This window comes from Apodemus sylvaticus, chromosome 7, assembly GCF_947179515.1.
Source record: "Apodemus sylvaticus chromosome 7, mApoSyl1.1, whole genome shotgun sequence".
Taxonomy (NCBI): Eukaryota; Metazoa; Chordata; class Mammalia; order Rodentia; family Muridae; genus Apodemus; species Apodemus sylvaticus.
The window spans coordinates 23,215,386-23,242,546 of record NC_067478.1 but is presented as its reverse complement, the minus strand read 5'-3'; the positions used below and the strand labels follow the sequence as shown (position 1 = coordinate 23,242,546).

At 42.0% G+C, this 27,161-nt stretch overlaps 3 protein-coding genes and 1 non-coding gene across 6 annotated transcripts in view; 2 read left to right on the top strand and 2 right to left on the bottom strand.

The window, feature by feature from the left end:
• The window catches only part of Nck1 (NCK adaptor protein 1), a 55,798-nt gene extending 53,573 nt beyond the window's left edge, over nucleotides 1–2,225 (bottom strand). Inside the window, exon 1 of one of the 2 annotated variants that reach the window (XM_052187543.1) lies at nucleotides 2,127–2,225. The gene's annotated coding sequence lies outside the window, so the exon portion shown is untranslated. Of the gene's footprint in view, nucleotides 1–1,798; nucleotides 1,880–2,126 lie in introns of those variants that run through there. The other variant, XM_052187544.1, reaches the window with a different exon arrangement.
• The window catches only part of Stag1 (stromal antigen 1), a 757,688-nt gene that overhangs the window by 316,294 nt on the left and 414,233 nt on the right, over nucleotides 1–27,161 (top strand). The window lies entirely within an intron of this gene.
• The window catches only part of Slc35g2 (solute carrier family 35 member G2), a 29,661-nt gene continuing 11,777 nt past the window's right edge, over nucleotides 9,278–27,161 (bottom strand). The window contains exon 2 of one of the 2 annotated variants that reach the window (XM_052187541.1): nucleotides 9,278–10,669. In XM_052187541.1, coding sequence (XP_052043501.1) covers nucleotides 9,413–10,651 — 1,239 coding nt within the window. In that variant the 5' untranslated portion in view covers nucleotides 10,652–10,669 and the 3' untranslated portion in view covers nucleotides 9,278–9,412. The remainder of the gene's footprint in view (nucleotides 10,670–27,161) is intronic. The other variant, XM_052187540.1, reaches the window with a different exon arrangement.
• LOC127690429 (U4atac minor spliceosomal RNA) lies at nucleotides 12,795–12,919 on the top strand. Its single transcript, XR_007979121.1, has one exon. It is a non-coding gene; the product is annotated as a U4atac minor spliceosomal RNA (small nuclear RNA).

Genomic DNA, 27,161 nt, shown 5'->3' with positions numbered 1-27,161 from the left:
CGCTATTCTAGAAGAAGAATGGTTGATTACTTGAACATCTGCAAAGAAATATTTAGTTTGTTCCTTTCTCAGATTGAACTTTTACTTTGCTACTTTAGCAATTTGCAGAGAATTTTTCTGCGTTAGGACAGATGGCTCAGTGGTTAAGAGCTCTTGCAGAGGATCTCTGTTCTGTGTCCAGAACTCACACATGTTGTGCTTATATGTAGGTAAAACACTCAAAACACATAAAATAAAAATAAACCCTTAAAGGACTGAAATCTAGACAAAAAATATTACTAGGGTCTAAACAGTGAAAAATATGTTCAAAGTATTACGATTAGCACAGAGAGAACACATTTGAGAACCTCCAGTTAGAGCTAGTGAGCAGTTCAGAAACAGAAATTAAAAACAATATATAAGAAAACAAAGGTAAGGGGTTTTTGTTGTTGTTGTTGTTGTTTTAAAGAAAATGACTACAAAAAATAGGACAATGTTAAAGTTTACGTCCGGGTTACTGAAAGCACGTTACATAATGTATCACCAATGAAAGACAGCACATGGCATCAGTTCTGAAGGGAAGACTTTTAAGTTCTATTTCCCAGATAGGTTAAAGAGAATTATCCAGGCCCGTAAAAACTGTCTACAAACTGTTGAATTTGTTAAATATTCAGTTCAAGTTTCCTCCAATTTTACTTAACAGTGAAATTAATCATTTGATTTTCTGGCATTGAAACCATACACTTTTCCATATTACCGGGGTTAATTCATTTTTTTTCAAGTTTTCCTGAGAAGGAATTTATTTACAACAATAATCACATCAAGCCTTGAACTCTAGAATAAAGTTCTCAAATTATGAAAATCAGCAACATAAACGTCACTGTTTAATACAGTAATAAATTAATATGTCAACTCATTTACATGAATCTGTAGGGCTTGGAAAAACCTAAACAAAAAATGCTTGATGGGGAGGCAATTCTTTTCAAACTTAAAGTTCATTCATACAGCTGAGACATTAACACAATGCACACTTAAGTTATTTTAGCCAATTCCTACAGAAGTTTTCCCAGAGAAAGCACCAAATGTGGCCACGATGAAAAAAGTACTAATCAACCAACGCATATGCTCTGACTATCACGATGTGAACAGAATGTCTATTTAAACACAAGACTGAAAATTATCAATCAAAACTTTCTTCTTGGGACTATATTTCTCTGTTCATGTTGTCACGTCGCTAAAGGCTGAAAGCACACAATTGATTTCCAGGTGCTTAAGAAATCGTTAGGACTGACTGAGCATCATCAAGCTCCCAAAGTAAAGCTTTTGAAAATGAACACTTCTTGCAAAACTTGACCCGTTTTTGGCTGACCCCTGATTCTCACTGCTCCCCCACCCAAGACGGGGGTCAGGAAGTTTTCTTCATCTCGTTCTTTCCTAACTTCTATGGATTCTTACCTAACTAAGGGGCAGTACTTTCTTTGGGTGACTTCAGCTCGGTTCGACATTAACCGAGCGATGATGGATGTTACGGTCCTCAACCCTGAACAACAACAACAAAAAAACCCAGCTTCCTTCCAACCCAGCTGTTAACATTGAACCGAACGAGCGCGGAAACCCATACGAAACAATACGAAACCAACCGAGCGGACTGTTTTTCCTGGACCTACCCCACCTCAACAGCCCCGGGACTCCCACATCTCTCCTGCTCCGGAACGGGATGAGGAGGGGAGGGCGCGCCCCGAGGATGTCCCCCCGCACGGCTTCCTCGGGCCAGCGGCTGGAGGTGAGAGCGCCCTTCCTGCCAGCCCGCGGGACCTACCGTCCTGGCCTCCGACACCACCACCACAGACCGCTTTCGGGGGAGAACCGCCGAGGCAGCGCGCCGCACCCTTGCCTGCCGACCTCCCGGAGCAGCGCTCGCAGCTCAGGCCAGATGCCGCGGGGTCACCGGGCCGCACCGCGGACACCCGAGCTCCGCCGAGCGGCCTCCCCGCCCCCTCCGCTCCGCTCCGCCGCCAGCAGACGGCGCCCCCGGGCTAACTTCGCCCGGGAAGAGGAAGCGACCAGAGACTGGCAAGCAGAGCGGACCGACCGAGAGAGACCGAAAGGACTGTGCGTGTGTCCGCACGCGGGCGAGGCCGTCTCACCTTCCCTCCGCCGAGCCCGCGGCTCCAGTCACCTGAGGACTGCACCGGGACGCCACCGCGGCCGCCCGGATGCCGTTACCGCACGAGGCCTGTGCTGCGCCGCCGCGTAGCTCTCAGAGAGGGGCGGGGCGCGCGCAACCGGTGGGCGGGCCGTTGCGGGCAGGAAACCCGCTCCACGCCCGATCTAATAGGCTCCATCAACTCCGGCGCCCGCCCCTGACGCTTCGGCGGAATGCGCCGCTTCGGGATTGGACGAGCGGGCTTGTCAATCAATGGCGGCTGCTGAGTGTTCTGTAAGCTGAGACTGCGCGGCCACAGAAGGTGAGGAGCGCTGGACCCCTCCGCCCTTTTCTCCCTAGCTTCCTTAGTGGCTGGTTACATTCCGCTTCTCCCAGTGCTACTAAAACCTGTCATTATAATCGCTCATTAATGTCGAACAGCGGTCCCGAGTTCAACTCAGGCTACTCTGGTTCCTGCATCTGAAAGGGCCGACCAGCGACAGATCTTTGGGACAGGGAGCGACGAAGAAAATCAAGCCTCGGAGAAAAATGTAAGATGTTTGTTCGTTAAAAACCACAACCAAAATAAGCTGTGTGAGCAACTTCCAAGTGCCCTGGCTCGTGGGCAGCCTTCACTCTCGGCTTCCAGTCCAGGAAAAGGACAGTTACCTTTGCCCTTGGGCTCTGAGAGTGGCATAGCCCCAGCCACCTGCCAAAGCATCAGTAAATCGGTTCTCCTTCCTAACTAGCCTTACAGCCACTAACCTGCCTCACTATTTCCCAACCACCTTTGTTGCTTACTGTAGGTGTGGCACCTAAAAGAAACACTCTAGGTTAGGTAACTTTATTGAAACACGAGTTTTTGCCTCCAGCATAGTTGCACCCATATACCTAGATTGCAAAGTCTATTAAATGAAGAACTGTTTCATTGTAGACGCACCCACCCCACTCCGTGCTTAGCACATCATCGTCAGTAATCGAGGAATTAATACATCTTCCTTTCACCTTTTAAAAATTCATTTGTGTGTGTGTCTGTGTGCGTTCGAGTGTTTGTACATGTGTACTTGTATATCATGTGCATACCTGCTGCCCCTGGAGGCCAAAAGAGGGTATAGGATCCTCTGGAGTTGCAGATGGTTTTGAACCTCTCTATGGGTTCTGGGAATCAAACTCAGGTCCCTTGGAAGACCAGCGGCTCTTAATCACTGAATCTCCAGCCTATTCCTTTCACTATAGGCCCTACCTGTAAACCCTAGAAAGTTATTTTCTGCTTTTAACTTAATTGCATGTTAATAAATACATGGGTGGCCTGCCCTAGGTAAAATACAAATTACCTGTAGCCCCTTTTTATCTTGAATTTAGGTGAGAAAAGTAGACTGTAAAACTGGGCAAAGAATAATCTGCCAATGTTCTGTTGTTAGTATCAAAAATAAGTAATGCAATTTACATATTAACATATATACTGAAGAGAAGGGGTGGTACATGCCTTTAATCCCAGCACTGCGGAGGCAGAAGCAGGTGGATCGAGGCCAGCCTCATCTAAAGGGTAACTTCCAGGACAGCCAGGGCTAGGCAGAAGACCCCTGTCTCAAAAAACAAAAAGACAAAAACAAAAACACAAAAAAACAAAACATATAGACCATTACACCTGCAGAGAGAGACAGGTTCAAGTTCTGCAAGTTCAAGGCCAGCCTGGTTTATGTAGCAAATTCCGGGACAGTCAAGGCTACACAGAGAGATGCTAGCTCAAAAGCAAAAAGCATGCAGGCAATTCATCCCCATTAACTCCAAAGAAGGAAATATAGGATAATAAAGAAAGGAAATAAGAACCCTCCATATCTTAAGACATTTCCTAGGAAACTACTGATGGCTTATATAGATAGAATGGCCTAGTTTAGTGTCCCTATCATACAGGAATGTGTAGGAGGAAGAAAATCCTACCTATCTGTTATTAAGAAGTTATCACAAACTTGATATTAAAGTATAAAAATTAATGGGCCCTACTAAATAAATTTAAATTCTGGATTTAGAATGGTTATACTGTTATAGGAAAGAGTCTACTTTGTCTGGTAGTATGGTAGGTACTAAAATAGGCACTGCATATCTTAAGTCCACACCAGTGTCAGATATTGAGATTTAAACCAACCATATTATTTCTATGCCAAACACATCAACAGTTGTATCTAGGGACAGATGGGCATTAAACCAAAATGAGAGGGGAAATACATAGTAAGACTACTTGGGCAAAAAGAAGGGCTTGAGGGGGAGTTACCTTATATAAAGACATTAAGCAATTGTATGTTGATGGAGCAGACAGTGGCTAGAATTGAAACAATGTGTTAGGAAAGCTGAGGTCCTTAGAGTTTATCCTATAAGAAATGAGAAGTCACTAAAGAGTTGTTTGTTTTTCAGTAGATCATTCTGATGTTTTCTAGCTCTTGATTCTGCTGAGGACCAAGTTGCAATTCTTCAGCAACAACAAAACACTTTTCTTTTATGCGAGTTGTTTTGTTTATATGCAGTTACCGCAGAGACCAGAAGAGGGCACAAAATTCCAGAACTGAACTAGCAGACAGTTGTTAGCTGTATGTGGGTGCTAGGAACCCAACCTGGGTCCTCAGAAAAAGCAACAAGTACTCTTGATGGAGGAACCATCTCTCTAGTCCTACATTGTAGTTTTTGAAATGTTTTACTTATTAATATTTATTTGTTTGGTGTGTGTGTGTGTGTGTGCACATGTACAGGTTCCGAGGATCCAGCTTGGGTTGTCTAGATTAGTGACAGAACCCTTATCCACTGAGCCATCTCTCTGGCCCTGTAGCACTTGTTGTCTTTTTGCTCTGGTTATTTTTAAGATTCTACAATTTATCCTCATCAGCAAAGATACATTGTTGAGTTGTACTATTTTTTGATGTCATTTCTGTTTACCCTGCTGGGCATTCATTTAGTTCTCCAGATTTCTGAATTGCTGGTGCTTAATTTCTCTTTCTTGAATCAAATTTGAAAACATTCTGATTAATATTTCTTCTACTCTATTGTCTCTCCTCTTCTAAAGACCACAGGGACAGGACCTTGAAGGGACATTGTACAGCATAAAAAAAAAAAAGGATAAAACTGTAGGCATAATGTTTTTATACACTGTATTATTCAAATGCTGATTTTTCTGCCTTCATATCTTGTTTCAATCCAGACACAGCATTGTAATGCTTATACCAAGAATCTCCTGTCTCATGTTTGTATGTAAACAGTTCTAATTCTGTGCCTTATCAATAAATGCTGATCACCCACTGGCTGGGCAGAATAGAGAATCCAGCCCACCAGCCAGAGGAAGGAGAGAGGGTGAGAGGGAGATTCAGATCAACAGCAGGTTGTAGAAATTGGAGCCATGAAGAGGTATGAAGAGCTGGATCAATATCACTGGGTGATCAGCATTTATTGATAAGGATCAATATCATGGGATGGGACTGGGAGGTAGCCACATTAGCAAAGAAGTTTAAGATAGATCATTTAACCTTGGATAATGAGGTACAGTTTTAAATAAATCTTGATTTCTCCATGAAGTTATTGGGGACTACCATAAGGTAAATAAATACAGCCACAGGATAATTCACTGCCATATTTATATTAAAGAAACTTCATTTACATTAAGCGATAGAGCAAGGGGGAGTAGGGTAGGCTATGACATTGTGCAATCTTATTTTGACATAAGGGATTGAGCAAGGGAGTTTCCATCAATCAGGATGGGAGTTGGTCCCTGAGCCTGGGAACATGGACTTATTTGACCCTGCCAGCAAGATGGAGAAGCTGTCCTTGAGTGTCTGGACCCAGGCAAGTGTTCCCTTACAACAGAAGCTGTCAACAATTGGGAAGTCCCCAGCTCCTCCTCTAGGGCCTGGGACCTGGAATTTAGTTTCTCCCTATAGTTGAATGGAGTCTGAAAATGAAATGGTTATACTTAAAATAAGTTTCTTTTGCTTGTTCCCAACAATGTCTATGCTCATCCACAACAGGTTGTACCCAAGATTTGATGTATGCTGCCCGGGGTCTTGCTAAATTTCCCAAGCTGGCCTCAAATTTAGAAGCATTGTGCCTCAGCTTTCTAAGACACTAAGATTACAGGCTTATACCTCTATGTCTGGCTTAGTTTACATAATGTTTGTTGATAACTAATGTCCAGTAATCCCTGAAAATCTAATTCTCAACATTTCCCAAAGCTGGCTACCTTATTAATGGCTTTGGAATTTTTTTTGGAGATGATTTAGAAACGTTTTTTCAGAAAAACAGAAATCACAAGATATCACAATGGAGGAGATTTAGGACTATGTGTTAATGGCTGAAAAAAACTTAGACTAGGTTTGGGGGCTCATGCCAGTCATCCCATCACTGGGGAGGCAGACACAGGAAGGATCACTCCATGTTCAAAGCCAGCATGGGTATAAAGTGAGACCCTGTCCCAAAGGGTCACAAAATAAATAATAAAATAAGATGCAGGGAGGGCCAGAGATGACGCTGAGGTAACCAGAAGGGAATTGCTGCATGGCTCAGCTTCCACCGCAGGGCTGGTGGGAAGGGGATCGTTGGACTGTGGGGCTTCAACAGAGAGGCGTGGCCCTGCTGGGCGATAGCTCACACCTGCAGGAAGAAGCTCTCCAGCTGGCTCTTCTACTACTCAGAGAGTGCTGTGTGGGCATGGGTTACAGGACAGAATAATGCCAAAAGTCACATAAGGGTAAAAGTAAGTCCTGCTGATTGCTGGAGTCAAACAGCAAATGATACGGTGGATGCAAAGAGGAAAAATCCCTCTCCTGCCATCTAATCTCCCTCTATTAACGTGTTTGCTTTGTCAAGTATGTATGTATGTATGTGTTTATTTATTTGCAGCACTGGGGGGTTAAACAAGGTCCTCAGTTTTTGCCTTCTAATCTCTCCCTGTTGACTAGTTTGCTTTTATTTATTTATTCATTTATGTATTTGTTTGTTCGCAGTACTGGGGGTTGAACGTACAGCAGCTTGCTGCATAGTTTGTAAGAGTTCTGCTGTTGACACCCGGGTGCTGGTAGCGCACACCTGTAATCCCAGTACTCTGGGAAGCAGAGGCAGGCAGATTTCTGAGTTCGAGGCCAGCCTGGTCTACAGAGTGAGTTCCAGGACAGCCAGGGCTACCCAGAGAAACCCTGTCTCGAAAAAAACAAATCCAAAAAACCAAAAAAAAAAAAAAAAAAAAGAGTTCTGCTGTTGAATTATATGCCCAATAGACTGAGTAAGTTGCCAAAACTATGCCTGAACTTTGTGATCCACCTGCCACAGCCTCCCAAGTAGCTAGAATTACAGCCCTATGACATCAGGCTCAGCCACTCTGTAATGTCCTTTGTAGGCAGAACCCTGTGAGAGATACTGGCTAGTATCAGAAAAATAAAACGTGTGGGACTGAGCCTTAGCGGCATATAGGAAAGTATAGAAGAGAGCTAAGACAATACCTTAATAATCAGTATCACATCAGCATAGGAGTGAGCAGAATGAATAGTGGCCCAGAATAGACTCAAATTGATGCTACCTAGTATGCTTTTATAGACCTAAAGGTCCCTTTGAAGAGATTCTCAGGATACCATATCAGTTTGCTGCTGTATCATGATTATTGCTAGTGCTATATTTTTAATTATAATTTTTCTTTATTCTTGAGAATTTCATTCATATCTCTCCCTATTTTCCTCCTCTAACTCCCCATATGCCCCTCAACATGTCCTACTCCCAACTTAATGAATTTTTTTGGGTTTTTTTAAAGATGTATTTATTGATTATTATATGTAAGTACATTGTAGCTGTCTTCAGACACCAGAAGAGGGTGTCAGATCTCATTATAGATGGTTGTGAGCCACCATGTGGTTGCTGGGATTTGAACTCAGGACCTTCTGAAGAGCAGCAGGTTAAGTGCTCTTAACCACTGAGCCATCTCTCCAGCCCGACTTTTTTGGTTTTGGTTTTTGGTTTGGTTTTGTTTTGTTTTGTTTTGTTTTGTTTTGTTTTGTTTTGTTTTGTTTTGTTTGAGACAGGGTTTCTCTGTGAAGCTCTGGCTGTCCTAGAAATGACTTAAAAAAAAATAACCCTTTAAGTCCAATTAGTGCTGTCCATAGTCGGGGAGAGGAACCTGGAACACAGGAACACACTAGTAGGAACATCCTCAAAAAAAAGTCTTCTCCCTCCCTCAGCAGGTATCAACCACCAACAACCTCAGTAGGCCTGGGTCCTGAAGAGCCCCTTTCCTGACTGTGCTGAATCATGCCAAGCTTCACTTTGTGCAGACCGTGCGCTTGTAACCACAGCTGCTTTGAGTTTGTCAGTCAAGAACCACGTCCACATCTCTTTTTATTTAAGTAGTATGTCTGATTTACTTTAAAAACTTACTGTAGAATCATAAACAGGAACAGCTATGAAAAAGATTTGCATAAAAGAAGATAAAGAGACTCGTCCAAACATTAGCTCTCACATCATCAGGTACATGGTATGGATTATCGATTATAGACAGCTGATGAGGAACCACTGTACCCCCCACTCATTCTCTGTTCAGTGCTGTAGCCTGCCGTGGGAAGACAGATTTCCCATCCTTGTGTCTAGACTCCCTGTTACTGAAATCCAGCTTTTCTTTACTCCCCTTCTCATACCCTTTAGGACCTCTTAGATTTTTAGTGGCAAATTGGATTTTAGCTAAGTGTTCAACCTTTTATCCTATAGTATGATTTTCATGAAGGAATATTTTTGAATATTGAAGGCTGTTTGTTGCATATTTGTAGAACATTAAGAATAAACCCTTTTCACCAGTCATATGGGCAAACACTTTTAATACCAGCACTTGGGAGACAGAGGCAGACAGATCTCTGTGAGTTGGAAACCAGTCTTGTCTACATAACTCCAGGACAGCCAGGACTACATAAAGAAACCGGGTCTCAAAAAGAAAACAAAACCATTTTTCAAGTTTTAGAAGTTTATGACCACAGAAATTCAATCTGAGCTCTGGGTCTTGTGTCTTTAATGATGGAGAATAATACTCTTCTACTATAATTACCTTTTGTTAATAATTGTAAAGACACAAAGTTCATACATATTTCATCTATTTAATATTTATTCTTTAATATATTAGTCTGGTATATTTTTCTGCATCTACATAATTATTTATACTTTATAGCACTCTATCAATAATATAACACAAAAGACATCTACAGGTAAATATTAAAATGGCAGTGTACATGTTAATGACTAGACATTAACAAGATGATAGTAATAACCAGGTATTCATTTAATGGGAGAGTCCAGTATTTCCTGATAATCTTCCCTCCTTACATTCCTCCAGTAAAGTTTATAGCCAGCAAGGACAAATACACTAATCATAATTATCACCCCTCCAAAAACATCATAAACACTAGGAAATATGTGTAACACTAGAAGCTGTAAGATCATAGCTACCACTATCTCCAGGTGTTGTACTGTGCTAACCAAAGCTGGGTGGAATTTGTCCAAGGCATAATAAACACCTAAGAATGCTGCAGTAGAACAGATGCAGATGGCAATGAGGTAACCCCATGTTTCTCCATCTAAAGGAATGATGGGTTCTTGAAGGACAAACATAGTAGACAGGCCCCAGATTGTTCCAGTCCAACCAAAGGTAAACAGTGCGGTCCACATGCTGATCTTCTCCCTGATGGATCTGTATACTATCATAGAAAGAGCCGTAGTCAGCCCGGCCATCACAGTCATTGTATACCCAAAGGCTTCTTTCCAGGCATTTAACACAGAATTGTCCTCATCAGCAATGTTGGGAATCATGACAAGACAAACACCTAAGATGCTGCAAACCACTGTAGCCATGTCAACATACGCCATTTTCTCATCTACAAGCAGAAAGGCTAAAATGGCACTGAAAACAGTGGTGGTGGCTCTCCACATTGTGGTCCCATTGCTCGGAGGAACTATTGAAAAGGAGGTATAAGCACAGGTGATGGAAATAACATTGCATACTCCATAAAAGAAAAGTCGTAATCTGTATCCGCTGGGCCCAAAGGGAGCTTCCTGGTAATAACACACAACTATCACGGATAAGACCTGCAAGACAGACCGGATAAAAATCAGTTCTAAGGATGGAACTTTAGAACGGTCGGAAACAAGCCTCGTGATAAGAGCAACACATCCATGCGCCAAAGCAGACCCAAACAGCACTAGCCACATTTTCCGGGACTGAAAAATGTTTTTTTCTGCAAAACTCTGGAACTGCCCCATGCTACTGGCTCTTGGATCTCCTGATCGTGAAGGCTGAGTGTCCAGGGTACCGAACAAAGTTCTGCCTTTTCTTCTCATCTCACTCAGCAGACTTTTCTTTGGGTTTTCTTCCATAAATCTACCATACTCTTCGTTGATTTCTTCATACCCATCATCCCCAGGTTGGGGATAATGAGAGGTGTATTTCACCATGACTGTGTTGGGATGTATTTTCACACGTTTTTTAATTGGATATTTTTTGGATGGAGAAGTATCCATTTCTTCAGACAACAAATCCTATTTAAAGAAAAAAAGAAAAGAAAAACAAACATGTTCATTTCATTGAAAACTGCATTGCTAATTTACAAATATATACCAATTCAATGATGAAGCATTAGAGATTATAACAAGAGTCTGAGCCGGGCGGTGGTGGCGCACTCTGGGAAGCAGAGGCAGGCGGATTTCTGAGTTCGAGGCCAGCCTGGTCTACAGAGTGAGTTCCAGGACAGCCAGGGCTATACAGAGAAACCCTATCTCGAAAAAACCAAATCCAAAAAACAAAACAAAACAAAAAAAACAAGAGTCTGGAAAATATAATAGCAAAAGATGATATGGCATGTCATATACATGAAGCCCAACTGAAATTTCTACCCCTTATCACATCTGTTGTAAACGTGTCCCAAAGTCTCATTCTGGTTGTCCCATTTAGCTCTTTTGCTTGCTTGCTTGCTTGCTTGGTTAATTGAGTTTTTTGAAATAGGGTCTCATGTAGCCCATAATATCCTTGAATTCCTGGTCCTTCTGCCTCCACCTCCCAACTGCAAGGATTAGAGGCATATACCATATGACCCATTTTAAAAGAAAAACAAAAAATAAAAACCAACGTCAGTCACACCTTGCCTGTTTGACTATATTCTAAACTGCAAGTACATAAATCAGAAGTATTTTAAAGTTTTTTTAATTGTGTATGGTGTGTGTGTGTGCGTGTGTGCATGTGTGTACGCAGATATCCTCACAAGCCAAAGTCCTCAGAAAGAACAGGAAGTGCTAACCACTGAGCCATTTCATCTGTCCCCTCAAAGTATTTTGCATAATAATACAATCTAAGTCAGGTGTAGTGACACATACCTATAATCCCAGTACTTGGTATTATGATATACTGTTGATTAGGAAAAATATTAATCTTCCTTCAAAGTAATGATTAAAGAAATACTAAACATAAATAATTGCTCCAGCACTATGTATAGTAAACACCCAAATAGTAGCACTAAGTAAATTTGGCTATTTTCACCCATCTTTTACAGTGTTATTCTTTCTCACTCAGTCTGCCTCCTGTCTTTCTTTGAACAATTCTTTTTCCTTCTCAGTGATATTTTTCTTCTACCCTAAAAGGGAAGAGACAAAGGAGAAAAGAGGAAACATTTTTCCCTCATGATTCCCAAAATCCTTACCCAAACTCACTAATTCCAGGATCTTACCCCATGATCCCCAATTCAAACCGGGTTCTGTTGTTTTGACACCATCTGGGTAGCCAGCTGTTCTGTTTCCACCCTTTCGTCTGAAGGTCCTCTTCAGCTGGAAGAAGCCATGGGAAATACCGCCCAGGCCTCCAGACCCTTCAGTTTCCTAACTCACCTCTTCTTGCAGTCCCTCCAGCATACCAGTCTCAAGAAATCTCAGGATCTTTTGCTTCCCATTTCCAGCCATTTTCATTTTAAAATCATGGGTTTAGTTTCAGTATCCTCAAACTCTGGCACAGTCCCCAAAAAGGAATTTCCTTCCCTGCTCCCTCACTTCTGTTGGTGACCTCAGGGTCCCTCCAGATTCCCCAGCTACAAACCAGGGGATATGCTGTCACCACATTATAAATTGGCTGTCCCTCATACTGCTTTTGTCTTTGAAATATTTCTCAAAAGAGTTTTCCCTTTTCTCTAATTCCATGTTTATGCCATTATTCTAGATGAAGCTAGTGTGGGTTCCAGGTTAAAACATTATCCTGGCCACCTGTCTGCCCCACTTGAGTTCCAACCCTCCCCTAAATCCCATCTGTGTCATCCTGTTGTCGCATTAACCTGTCTTTGAAAGATTCAGAACAAAACTTTCCTCCACTCAAGAACCTAGAGTTCTCTACAGACCTCATTCCTACACTTTCACAGTGCATCCCTGTATCCTAGCACTTAGGGGACAGGGCGACCAGGAAGTTAAGACCATCCTCAGTGACATAGTGAGTAGATTTGAAGCTAGCCATGGCCACGTGAGATATTGTCTCAAAAACAAAAAAAGAAAAGTTAAATCCAACTCCTCTGCCAGACACTTGGCACCCTGCTCTGTGTGTCCCTGGTCTGTCCTTAGCCCCTTGGCATCCACACTTTGCTGCAGGAATCTGTGTGGTGTGTGTCCTCCCGACCTTGTACCATGTGTGTACATCCTTTTCTTGGGGTTGCGCTACTGTCCAATGAATGCATAGTGAGGGCAGTACTGCTAATGCCTGACAACACACCTGCATCAGTTAGAGCTCTGCTTTATCTTGGTGCAATTTTTGGAAAAACCACAAAACTTCTCTTCCCTAAATGTTTAAAGACATAAGAATAACTAACTACATGTGTACTGTTGCCCTCCTCACAATTCCTCTATTGTTTGCGAGAGGGCAGCTGGGAAATTGCCCATCATACGGGAATTCCTCACAACCCCCAGGGCCAAGGAATAATAGAAAGAACACATCAAACCCTAAAGACCCAACTCCTAAAACAAAAGACAATCACCTATCCCCCTAATGTATAATTAATCATGGCTCTGACTGCATATTTAACATCTACAAAAACGCCAAACATCCTTCTCTCCCTCCGTTGGCACACACCCAAATTCACATATAACCCCAACCTAGTACGATGGCAAGATCCTTTGGATGGAATTTGGAAGGGACCAAACCCCTTCCTTACAACTAGGAAGGGTTTTGCTTGTCCAATACCACCCCACCAACTAAGAAACACCACACCCAGAAAGACAAGATCTCCTAGAAGGACATCCCTGACCTGGTGACTGCCGCCCAGGCAGTGTGCCCTCTACAGGCCCCCTCTCCTCTATTCTCTTGGCTGTTTTTGTGATCCTTCATGCTGACTCTGCTACTGTCCAGTCTCTCCCTAGCCTTCCCAACACCTACCACTGGAGATTCTACACTAGGAAACCTACAACAGACACAAAGCTATAGGGACCCAAGACTGTCCACTTGAAGGATGTCGAACCAGGATTGAGATCGCTCTACACCCAGATTCCATCTCCACTATCCCCAGCCCTTTTCTCTGCTTTCCTTACTGAAACACAGGTTAATGTCTCCAGGAGATCTCCGCATATGGAGGGTGCAGATACTGGAGCTGCAGAAAGGAATCCACCAATTGTGGTGGCACCATGCTTACCAACCTTAAAACTCATTTTCAGCTTTCCATCAGCAACCCATGGAATGAACGTTGGTGGACTGGAATCATGGGTATACTTTACCCAGATGACTATGCCAGATACCCAGTGGCTGACCACACATCTCCGGGGAGCTTGTTCCAGCCTCCAAATCAGTCTTTACCCATGCTAATATTATCCAACAGGAAAATCAGTCTCAGAAGAGCTATGAGCTACAATATATCCAATATGCAGCTGAGCTCCTTCCCTTAACAACCCACCCCAACTCCTCCCAATGCTTTTTCTGTGCTTCTTTCCCAATTATTACCATTATTAGCAACCGTTCCCAATAACACTTCCTTTCAAGACTGTGACCTCCCCCTGCCCACTGCTCTCAAGAATAGAAGAGAGGAATTGTGACCTCCCCCTGCCCACTGCTCTCAAGAATAGCAGCCAGCAGCCTGACCACCCACCTCCTGAAGAACAAGAAGAACCGATTTCCAGCCTTCAGGGGAGGGGCTTGGTCTGCCTTTATTGGTTGGGAAAAGGGATTAAAAAGATGGAGACTTAAACCAGAAGCCATGTGTTTTTGTGTCTCTCCATGTGTTTTCTCTTGCAACCTATTCCTTGCCCATCTCTCCTTCCAGAAAACCCACGATTAAAATGTGTGAGCTGGACTCTACATATGGCGCCAACGTGGATTATAACTGGAAACGGAGAGGCAGAATGAGGTATGTTTGTCTGAATTTAGGAGCTCCAAGGAAAAAGAAAAGGAAAAAGTTTATGTATCAGGCACGGTAAGCAACAGGGTATTAATTTAGCGCTAATAATGTCATTTATTTCTAAAGAATGTTGCTGCAGAAGTGTGTAAAGATACAGGCTAGACTAACTCAGTATGTAGGCCCTAAACTGAGATCAGCTAGGGTGTGAAGACAACAATGGAACAGGGAATTAATTTAGTTAAGCATTCGTCCGCAGTCTAAGAACTGCACCAGGCAAGAGAAATAGGGCATAAATTATAAAACAAAATAAAAACAGTAAAAACAAAAAACAAAAAAAATATTTCTAGAAACATAAAAGAAAAAAAGAAAATGGATGCAATTGCTTAACAACAAGCGCGCTTCTCTTTCTGTGTATCTTTCTATGTTGTTTGTCCCGGTGCACCGATTGTCTGTCTACATGTACATTTATTTGTCTGTGTTTTGTGTGAATGAGTGTTTGTTTCATGTTAAAAATAAAAATTGATTAAAATTGTTCTATTTTTAATACTGCTAATTCTTAATTTTTACAATTGTTTATACAAATATAATCCAAATTTCAAAGGATATATTCTCTAAATTACTATCCTTTAGATATTTATAAGCTTACCCAAAGGCTGGAGAGATAGCCATGGGTGCTGAGAGCTAGACTCTTGTATTTTATGTTTATTAGCCTAGAGAGATGGCTCAGCTGCTAAAGGCTAGGTGCTCATTCATGGAGCATGAGAGCTCAAATCCCAGCGACCACATGGTGGCTCACAACCACCTGTGGTGAGATCTAACGCCCTCTTCTGGTGTGTCTGAAGACAACTACAATATACTTATTTATAATTTAATCTTTAAAAAGGTGCCTGGACAGGACCCCTTGGGGCAAGGCACATAAAGTTTGTATCCCAAAGAAGCTATATAGAAACATTCAGATGTACAAGCACATTTATTATTTGTATCATCAAAAGAGTAATGGCTTAAAAATAATTTTATATTTTTATGTACATCAAATTATAAAGATTTGTTCTTGATGTCCTCAATTTTTACTTCTACCACAAAATGGTGTTAATTCTAGAGGACTTAATTAACTTTTACAGATAAATGATACTCATATTTCTAATTTAGAAAATTAAATATATACATATAACTATGATTCATTTTTTGGGCATTCTAATTGCAACTGCTCTAGCAAACGGCAACTAAGAATGCTATGTTTATTTTCTATAGTTACATAGTTATTGCCTATGTTATGGTATATGCTTGGTGTTCTAACTTAAATTAGAACAAACATTAGAACTGGCCATTTAATAAATAAAGGCTATTCATTTGAGATATCTTTGAAAATTTGATTCTTTATTATCCTCAAAGATGAGGTAATATAAAACATTTTTACAAAACAAAACAATATCTTCTTAAAAAAGAAAAACAGAGAGGAAATGGTATCCCCATTCATATAATTTGAATTATGCATATATATTTTTAAGGCATATATATATATATATATATATATATATATATATATATATATATATATATATATATTTAAGAAAATTTTAAAATTTGGATACCAAGGAAATCTTGCTAAATGTATATGGCTTCCTATAACTAGGCATGCCAGTGCCTAGATGAGATAGAAGAATTCACTTATTGGCATTGCTGTTGTCCTTAAGATAGATTAATAATGTTTCTTAGATATACATGAGGTTGTATTTCCTAATATGATCTTTATAGCCTCTGCATAAAAATACTCTTTATATTCATAGATGGCTCTTCTGAAGGAAGAGCTAGATATCTTATTTATAATCAACAGGTAGTTATAGAAACACCTGGGCTCAGCTCAGTTAGCAGAGCTGACAATGATATTAAATGTTTTTCAACCTATAAATTATACTTTTAATCCTTTTACAATTAGCTTGTATGTTGCAAAATTTGTCCTTTATTGGAAACCTATGGCATGTTTAATTTTAATACGCCATCAGGATCTTTGTTTTCACTATTGTAAAACAATGCCCTAACTGCCTTTCCTTATCTCCAGCTCCCCATTTAGGGGTTGATCCATGTGGCCTTATGCCCAATCATTTTTGACAAATGAATGTAACTCGCTATGCAAAATTGGAAAATTAAAATTTATACATGTTTGCAGTGATACTTGTTCAAGATTTTTTGTCACTTCTCTACATTCGAGAGAAGCCTCTAAATGTAATCAATCGTTGTTCACAAGCTTTTTATACCAAGGGATTGCCATGGTTAAATGGCGGGACACGTTAACCAATACATGGAATGGTCCAGACCCTGTTTTATTATGAAGAAGATGTTCTATTTATATTTTCTCTCAAAAAGAAAGGTAGGTAAATAGAGACCCTAAATCAGCTGGTAAGTATGACTAATTCAATAATGTTCTTAAGCCTACTTCTCCCATATTGGGAAGGTAGGCTGCTTTTCCTCTAGCCATTAATTTGCAAGCCAGGTTTTATTCCTGAGCCACTAATTTACAACCAAATTAAATACCATGGGCCCTCCAGAGAAACAGTTCAAGCAGTTTTTCCTTGTAATCTCTTATTTTGTGTTTCAAGCAGATATCTTTCAGGTACAGCACTCGAAGGTGGGCTGCTACAACAATGGCTTCCAGGACTCGAAGATGGGTGGTTATAAAAGCCAACCAACTCATATTCACAGGGCATTTACTTTACCAGTGGATCTCCACAAATGGAGCTGCATAGAACTCAGATCTATGCATGTTTGTTAATTGAACAAACATGGGCATCAGTTTGAGGTGCGAGGCGAGGCACTGCAAGGGAAAAGGAAATGTCCTGCTTCCGAGTTTCCCTGAAAAGCACACCCAGCTGCATAGGGGTTGACATTGAAAGATTGTCCTTAAATTATTAAGGAAGTCTATTTCCCCTCCCCTGAAAAAGATGTCAATTAATGTTTAAGGGGGTCGAGGACAATGCATTCCCTCACTGGTCAATGCCCATCGTCTTTTGACGAATATAGTTATCCACTGGTTTTTCTTAAAATTAAAAAAAAGGGAGGAATTGTGACCTCCCCCTGCCCACTGCTCTCAAGAATAGAAGGGAGGAATTGTGACTTCCCCCTTCCCACTGCTCTCAAGAATAGCAGCCAGCAACCTGACCACCCACCTCCTGAAGAACAAGAAGAACCGATTTCCAGCCTTCAGGGGAGGGGCTTGATCTGCCTTTGTTGGTTGGGAAAAGGGATTAAAAAGATGGAGACTTAAACCAGAAGCCATGTGTTTTTGTGTCTCTCCATGTGTTTTCTCTTGCAACCTGTTCCTTACCCCTCTCTCCTTCCAGAAAACCCACGGTTAAAATGTGTGAGCTGGACTCTACACAAGACCTCCATGGACCCCTAACCACAAAGAAAACACAGGATATTCCTCTCTTTGACCTATCCCTCCAATCCGTCGCCATGTAGGGTCCTCCTAAAAACCTCTCCTTACAGGTGTCCATGACATCACCATCAAATCAGCATGTGTTAACCCTCCTGCCCTCCTCTGGTGCAAAGGCACTACAGGTGCCTGTATCAACCCCTCCCTTTCAAGGCTCCTGTGCCCCCATGATAATTGCCCCCCAAGGTTTATCTCTATGAACCTGAAGAACTTGCCTTGCAGATAGGAGGAAGCTGAAAGAAAAGAGAGATCTTCATCCCTCTGCTCATTGGCCTAGGCCTTGCTGTCTCACTGGATGTGATAGGAACTGCTGGAGCAGCCCTTGTCCAAACACAACATCTGGCCAGCGACTTCCAAGACAAGCTTGACCAGGCAATGACTTCCTGCAGACAGCCTTGAGCCTCTTAAATGCCAGATAACTTCCTTAGCAGGAGTTGCTCTCCAAAACCGGAGAGCCCTGAACTTACTGACTGCTGAACAGGGAGGGACTTGTGTTTTGCTGGGGGAGGAATGTTGCTTTTATGTCAATGAATCTGGGCTGGTAAAACGAGATATATAAATGCTCAAAGAGCTCTAGGGAAACCTCCAGAAATGCTATACTCCCAACACCCCTTCCACTTGGTACTCTAACCCCTTGGTAGCCTGGGTTCTTCCCCTCCTTGGCCCCATACTCGCCATTGGAGCCTTGCTTCTCTTGGCACCCTGTCTCATCCAGTTTCTAAAGCAGCAGATGAGTGGCATTGCAAACATCACTACCAGTCAGGTCATGGTTCAGTACCACACTGTTCCCAGCAGAGGAGACAATCATCCTGATGACACCTCTCCCTTGTAAAAAGAAAAAGGAGTTGTAGGGCAGTGAGCTGTGCATAGGCAGCCTGGCCCATGGTAGAGCTCAGGCTTAGAACCCCCCCACCCCCGCCCCGGAGAGCCAGCAGAAGACTGTTACATGTAAGTGTTCAGCCACACCCTTTGGGCCCCTGGCTCCTGTCTAAGCTACAGCCTCCCACAGCCCCCAGCAGAGAGGGGTGTTGGCCTTCAGTCAAATAGGAGCAGCATCAAGCCCTATAAGGTTTCCCCAAGCTGATGAGAAGTACCTGCTGTCAGACCCTGGCCCACCCCAAAACCCCACCCTACTCAGCGCAAGGTGATGTGGAGTAATAGAGACAGCATAGCGGAGACAGAGGTGGAGCCATCTGCAGCATCAGAAGCAACTTCCCCTCCCTGCCTGCACTCCCTTTGCCAGAACTCTCACACCCAGCTGGGCCAGAGATCTACATGGAAAGCCTCAATACACTGGCCCACAATTTCCCAGATTTTTATTCCACTAATTCCTCCTCTGCTCCAACTTTCTAAATACTGATCATCTGTTAGGGCCTAATTCAAATTCTGTCTTCAAGAACAAGCTTCTGACTTCTCCAGACATTCCTTTAAATAATTACAGCACTTCTAATCTAATTTGTATAATGTAATCATGTTGCTTCCTGCTTGGCTCAGGTCTAGAGTTTTATGTTCCTAGTTACTGTCCGCAATTTAGAACTATGTCAATTCTCCTCCTTGATGACCAGTAATTATCTTAATGAAATTTTACATTCCATAACTTCTCGTTTGCTGCTGTTGTTAAAATGTTACCTTCTATCCATTCAAAGTTTTCCATTTCCTGCTACAGGTCAACTCTACAGGTCTAGGGCATAGTTAGAGAGCATGTGTAGCTTGCTATTTATCCCTCCTGTTGTCTCCTTGTGGAGACTATAAGAAGAGTCTATCAGGCTGTCAAGATGGCTCAGTGGCCAAGGATGCACTCCATAAAAGGCCAATGTTTAATCCCTGGAACTCACATGGTAGAAAGAACTGACTGTTGTAAATTGTCCTCTGACTTCCACACACATGCCATGGCACATGTATGCCAATACCTACACACATATAATGAATATTTAAAAATTGTAAAGAACGGTTTATCTTTTTATATATAATTTATTTTTATTTTATGTTCACTGGGTTTTGCCTGAACATATGTCTGTATGAGGATGTCAAAAGCCCTGGATCTGGAGTTACAGACAGTTGTCCCCTGCCAAGTGGGACCAGGAATTGAACCCTGGTCCTCTGCCTGGACCTGGAGTTACAGACAGTTGTGACCTGCCAATTGGGACTAGGAATTGAACCCTGGTCCTCTGAAAGAGTAGCCAGGCTCCTAACTGCTAAGTTATCTCTCCAGCCCTACTAATTAAGAGTTTATCTTAATTGCTTTAGTCCCCATCTCTTGGGCTGTAGCTTCTCTAGTGTCCATGAGAGGGACACATGCCATGCACAGACTCTGTGTCCTGGCCTTTGATGCCTAACTAGGCCAAGCCACACCCCAGGCCTCACTCATTTCATCAAACACAAATCTAAATGCTGTCCCAAATGGACTTTGTAGATGTGATTAAAACCCCTAACTGATATCAGCACTTGGGCAATGGAGGCAGAAACATAAGAAGTCAGGACCAGCCTCAGATACACAGGGTGTTCAAGGCCAGCCCAGGCTACATGAGAACTTGCCTCAAAAAAAGAAAAAAAAAAAAGAAAAAAGAAAAAAAGGAAAGAAAAGAAAAGAAAAAGAAAAAATGAAGTTCCTGATCAGTTGAATTTAACTTAATTAAAAGATCGCATGACATTATGGAGTAGGGCTAACCTAGTAAGTTGAATGTCTAAGGAATGCTTAGTCATTTTGTAATGACAGAGGTCTAAATATTTAATGCCTTCAAAGTTCCAACCTGCCCACAAACACTACTTTTCTTTACTGTTCTTAGACAACAAAACTTTATAGTCTATGTTCATGAATTTCCAACTTGCTTTTAATCTCCCCTCCCTGACTACCTCTCTATAGACTTCATGCTTGTGCTTGCTATACAGGACCATAAGTCCTGGGGTGGTCCTGAATTTCACATTCCTATACTTGGAATTGTTTCTCTAGTGTCTTTGTTTCTTTGTTACATATCCTTTAAGTTATAGGCATGCAAATGCAGGTTTTCTCAGGTCAGTTCCAAAGGGCCTCAACACACAGATCTCTGCTGGGGGGAGACTTTAGTACTGTGGGGTTTACAATTTCCCCAATGTCTAGCTGTCTTGGACAAAAACCAACTGTACTCACTTGGCCCCAAGAGACTCATACCTCCTTGCCTTTCTACACAGAGTCTGGACCCATCGCTGCTCACTCCTTCCTTTCCAACTGCTCTCTGTGCTGGAGAAGCAAGGAGCAAATTAAAGTGTTCTGTCTAGGCATGTTTCCAACTGGGGAATGAGAAGGCGTGCCTAAATTGAGATGCTATTTTTTTTAAGGCTCTGAGCCTCTGTTGCTCATGTATGTTTATCAGTTGTAGTCCATCCCAAACCCCTAAGGCAAGAAGAGAAGGGGAAAAAGAAAAAACTACCATTAGGAAATGGTAGTGACCCTAGAGCAAGTGACTGAGGATACCTGGGCCCACTGGAAGGATGGAGACGAGTGTTTCTAATGCTAAAAGCAGCAAGAAATACTGACCTGTACCTTTTTCCCATTTTCAAACTTGGGGCTAAAGCAAGGTAAACCTTGAGTTTGCTTAAGATCAGTAGATCAATAAATGTTAACATATTGGTATTGGCTTTGAGAAATAGGTAAAGCATTTCAAAATACCTCTATGTTGTCACCTGAACATTTACCAGAATTTATGATGACACTTTAAATCCATATTAAAGTGTCTTAGTACGTTTTATACTAGTCAAAATTAACTAATTTCTATATTTTAAGTTTTGAAGAGTAAAAACTAATACAATTTGGTAATACAATTGATCTCTCTCCCCCCTCCCTGTGTGTGTGTGTGTGTGTGCATGTGTGTGCTAATAAATACTGACTTTTTTTGCTTTGAGACAGGGTCTCATATAACCCAGGTGGTTGTAGTTTGATAATCCTCCTTTCTGCCCCAGGCCCCCAAGTGCTAGGATGTATATAATCAAGCCCAACATAGGGGTTTGCTTCTCCTTCTCTGCTTAGCTCCTGTGTGAGGCAAGGATTTGTCACAACAGGCATTGGCTGCCTACTGGGTGGTATAGGTATAGAAAGCACTCTGGGAATCCCATCCTCATCTCCAAATAGGAAATGGCATGGTCCACCATGTCTCCCAGCAAGTGGCCAAAAGGTAGGAGCCAAGTAGAGGAGTGTATATGGAGACACTGCTAATGTGCATCCCAGCTATGAGGATTTGTTCAGTGTCCCTAAAGACATTGTCCTACTGGTCATCTTCCTCAGAAGTACTGTCAGGAGCAGGGTCCGCAAGTAGCCAGTCTCTCCATGTAGGGTCACCCATATCTCCCCATACTACTCTGCTCATGGCAGACATAAGTTTTCCATCTCTCCATAGTTTCAAGGGTTCTGTCCATCATGGCAGGGAGCACATGGGAGAGCAGAGCAGCCTACACCATGGTGACCAAAGAGCAGATGAAAGGCTAGGCTAGGCTTTAAATTGACTAGACAGTGAGGAATTTGTACACAATTTGTGGACACACCAAAATAATAGCTTATTTCACATATCTATGCTAAAATGTTATTTGGGGGATTTTAAAGAATGAATTCCAACTAGATAAGGCAGCACACACCTATAATCTTAGAACCTGGGAGGGTGAGACAGTAAGATTACAAATTTAAGGCCAGCTTGAGCTACAGAGCAAGACAATGTCTGAAAGAAAAGGAAAGAAAAGAAAAGAAAAGAAAAGAAAAGAAAAGAAAAGAAAAGGGGGAAAGGAAAGAAAAGAAAAGAGAAAGGAAAAAAAGAAAAGAAAAGAAAGGAAAAGGCAAGGCAGGCTGGAAAGACGGTTCAGTGGTTAAGAGTACTGGCTGTCATTGCAGAGGACCATGGTTTGGTTGCCAGCAGCCACATGCAGCTCACAACCACCTATAGCATTGTTGACCTTGTTTCCACAGTCACTGGCTATACCTCCTGACCCTGGAACCATCTTACAAATGCATGTTCTTCCTTAGAAGAAATAGAGAAGGGATGTGAATGACAGATTCCAAATCGAGCCTCATCACCGTACCAGCCTGCTGACTGTCAGTGGTGACAGTGTCTGTGATGATGGCTCCCTGCAGTGCCCAACAGGTACACAATAATGTCAAAACTGAATTACAGCGTACTTGATTTAGGCTAGAAAAAAATTCAGCTTATGGCAAGCTAAATAATAAACACCTCAGCATATCAGCCAAAATCTGCTTCAGCGAAGGGCTACCTGAGTGGAGAATCATCCTCTGATTTGGATAAGGAGAGACTTTCCAAGAGATCAAGGCTGCTTTGAACAGGTTAGGCCGGTTGACGCTGGGGCTCTCAGGGACTGCATTGCCTTAGGTGAGACGATACTAGATGGCATATGAACCACATTAGGAAGAACAACGAAGTATGTGGTCAAATGCAGCTAAGAAGATTGGGCTGAACTATGGGCAGTAGTGAGGGACCTAAGGATCTTTCTGAGCAAGTTCAGCCTGGCCTGCTGAAGGGATCAACATTATCCTTAAGGAATTTACAATAGAGAGGAGGTAAGAGCTGAGGCCTGGAGGGCTTGGGTGGGGAGGGAGATGGCCACTGATTGGGAAGCTAGTCCAGATCAGAGCTGGAGACTCAACTGACAGTGATAGAGCCCAACGTCAGATCCCTGGGAGTAATCTGTAAGCCGTGCGGAAACTGTGAGGCAACAGCAGCACTGAAGGGAACAGACTTGGGAAAAGGGCAGAGAGTGTTGGAAAAGCGAGGCAGGAGTAATCCGCATCTGATGAGAGCCAGGCCAACTAACTGCCTTCTTCCTGAAAGCAACTAGATATGCAGCTCAAATCACCCAGGGGTGCTTGGTGAATGGAGTGTAAGGAACCGAGCACACCTGTGCTGTGGGGCTGTGGTTTTGTTTTTGTTTTCTCCTTTGAGGCAGGGTCTCAACTATATAGCCCTAGTTGTCCTGGAACTCAACATGTAGAGCAGGCTGGCCTGAAGCTCATAGAGATTCACCTGCCTCTGCCGCCAAATGAAAAGCATAGACCACCATGCCTGGCAATACCAGGCTTTTGAAAAGGGAGCTTTAAAAAAGATTTTTCACAAAAGATTATTTTGGTTTTTTTTTTTTTTTAACTGTATGTGGCAGTTAAAACTACTCAAACAGTGAGTAGATTTGGCTTGTGAGAAGGTGATGATGCCTGGTTTGAAACAGAGCAATTGTGTTGTGACACTTTAAAATTCATCCTGGCACACTAATGAATGTGTTGGCTGGCAGCTAAGAACACGCTAAAATGCAAAACTTTCACCGTTTATGTTATTTACCTTTGTTTCCTCTGATTTAGAACTCAATCCCAGGTTCTCATACTTGTCAAGCTACAGCCCCAGCACAGAGTCTCCCAACATATACTCAGCACATCCTTCCAGCAGAGTCTCCCAACATATACTGAGCACATCCCTTCCAGCAGAGTCTCCAGCATATACTCAGCACATCCCTTCCAGCAGAGTCTCCAACATATACTCAGCACATCCTTCCAGCAGAGTCTCCAACATATACTCAGCTCATCCCTTCCAGCAGAGTCTCCAACATATACTCAGCACATCCCTTCCAGCAGAGTCTCCAACATATACTCAGCTCATCCCTTCCAGCAGAGTCTCCAACATATACTCAGCACATCCCTTCCAGCAGAGTCCCCAACATATACTCAGCACATCCCTTCCAGCAGTCTCCAACATATACTCAGCACATCCCTTCCAGCAGAGTCTCCAACATATACTCAGCACATCCTTCCAGCAGAGTCTCCAACATATACTCAGCACATCCTTCCAGCAGAGAGCCCTTCTGATCTCTGAAACTCAGTTTTATCACTTTACATAAACTATTCTATTCTCAGATGACACGTACTTATCATCTGACACTTTCTTTCCTTCTGCCTGAAAGAAAAGAAAATTTAAGCAAAATCAATTTGCAGTGAAATCAGCACCTTTACATTCAGCTTGCTCGTGGCTTATTAAGGATAAAAGAGCATGGCTAGAAAAGAAGGCAAGAATAAAATTCCTTTTGTTTTTATTTTGTTTGTCTTTTTTGGGGGGTGTTGTGGGTGGGGGGTACAGGATCTCACTGTGTAGCTCTGGCTGTTCTGTAGACCAGTCTGGCCTCATAGAGATCTGCCTGCCTGTGCTTCCTGACTGCTGGGATTAAACAGGTGCCCCACTATGCCCAGCTAAAATCATCTTTTTCTATTTTATGATATTTTAAATGTATATTCATGGTTAAATCATTGACTTACTGTATTGATTACATGCTAAATAAGTGTAAAGCAAATTCTTGTGTTTTGATGTACTTTGGTTGCTTATCATTTACCTAAGTCTTATGAAGGAATATCAAACACCCCAGTGAGCTCAAAGATGTCCTCCAATCATCTCAGATATGCAAGAATCTCTGAACAAGAAGAAGAAGGAGGAGGAGGAAGAGAAAGAGGAGGAGGAAGAGGAGGAGGAGGAGGAGGAGGAGGAAGAAGAAGAAGAAGAAGAAGAAGAAGAAGAAGAAGAAGAAGAAGAAGAAGAAGAAGAAGAAGAAGAAGAAGAAGAAGAAAAAAGAAGAAAGACATAACCTAGCCAGGCAGTGGTGGCACACGCCTGTAATCCCAGCACTCTGGGAGGCAGAGGCAGGCAGGTTTCTGAGTTTGAGGCCAGCCTGGTCTACAGAATGAGTTCCAGGATATCCAGGGCTATACAGAGAAACCCTGTCTCAAAAAACCAAATAAATAAATAGATAAATAGATAAATAGATAAATAGATAAATAAATAAATAAATAAATAAATAAATAAATAAATAAATAAATAAATAAATGGCATAACCCAGGATCAGTAGTGTGTTCTCAGAGCCCCGGGACACTGCATGCACACCCGCTTCCATCTGCTCTGTTCTTCCTGCTGTTTATTTGTGTGAGCACCAAACCAGAATCCCCAAACCCCACTCCAGGCCAAAGTCCAAAAATGCCATAGTGTGTTAGTCCCAAAATTTTACAATTTTTTTTTTTTTTGGTTTTTTTGGATTTGGTCTTTTTGAGACAGGGTTTCTCTATATAGCCCTGGCTGTCCTGGAACTCACTCTGTAGACCAGGGTGGCCTCGAACTCAGAAATCCACCTGTCTCTGCCTCCCAGAGTGCTGAGATTACAGGCGTGCGACACCACCGCCTGGCTAAATTTTACAAATTTGATTTGTTTTAATCATAGCTGATCTTCACATAACAGATTGATGTTATAATTTTAAAAGTCACAATTCAGTCATCTCTTTCCATATACTGTATTTCAGTAAAATCCCAAAGACCATTAAGAAATGGTCATTAGATGCCCTCTTGGTTTAGACCAAACTATAAATCACAATTTAAATTAAATTTCACATTTCCTGGTAGGCAACATAATATACATAGGCATATCAAAATTACAGTACACAAATCACCACACTCTATTAATGTATGTAAACACATTAGGTGCAAAGGTGAAAAGACTTTATCAAGTCCCCATCATTGCCAAGGACTCTGTACATTAATGACAAGCATTGTGTAATCCATCTCATCTAAAGTTAGTTAGCAACATGTATCAAAATTGTATATGTGTGTTCTCCCAGCCGCACCATTTCCAGTAATAGAACCTAAGAAGATCATCAGTAAACATATAAAACGCACACATAAGAGTAGTCACTTTGCTACTCTTATATGATAAAAATTAGAAATAACCTAATTGCCCATTAGTGGAGAGGGGCTAAAGGAAAATACCACCATACAAAACAATAATAGTAATGTATATATACTGATATAAGAAAGTGTGTGTGTCATTATTGAACCAAAAGAAATTTATAAAATAGTATTCATGGGATGAGGCTGTAGTTCATTTGGAAAAGTGCCCAACATGTATGAAGTCGTGGGTCTCATGCCCAGCACCACATAAACCAGACACGGTGGCTCAAGCCTGTAACCCCAGCACTCCAATGGCAGAAGCAGGAATACAGGGAGTGCAGCAACGTCCTTGGCTACAAAGAAAGTTGGAGGCCAATATGAGATACACAAGATGCTGTTCCCTCACTGAAACACACACACACACACACACACACCTAAAGAATATTCACGGTAGGGTTCTACTTATATAAAATAATTCATATGTATGTGTATATGTTCATATGTACATAAGGGTTTTTTATTTTTCTATATAAGTATCTATTTAGAATCTGAAAAGGTTTAACTTACTTTCTTAAGAT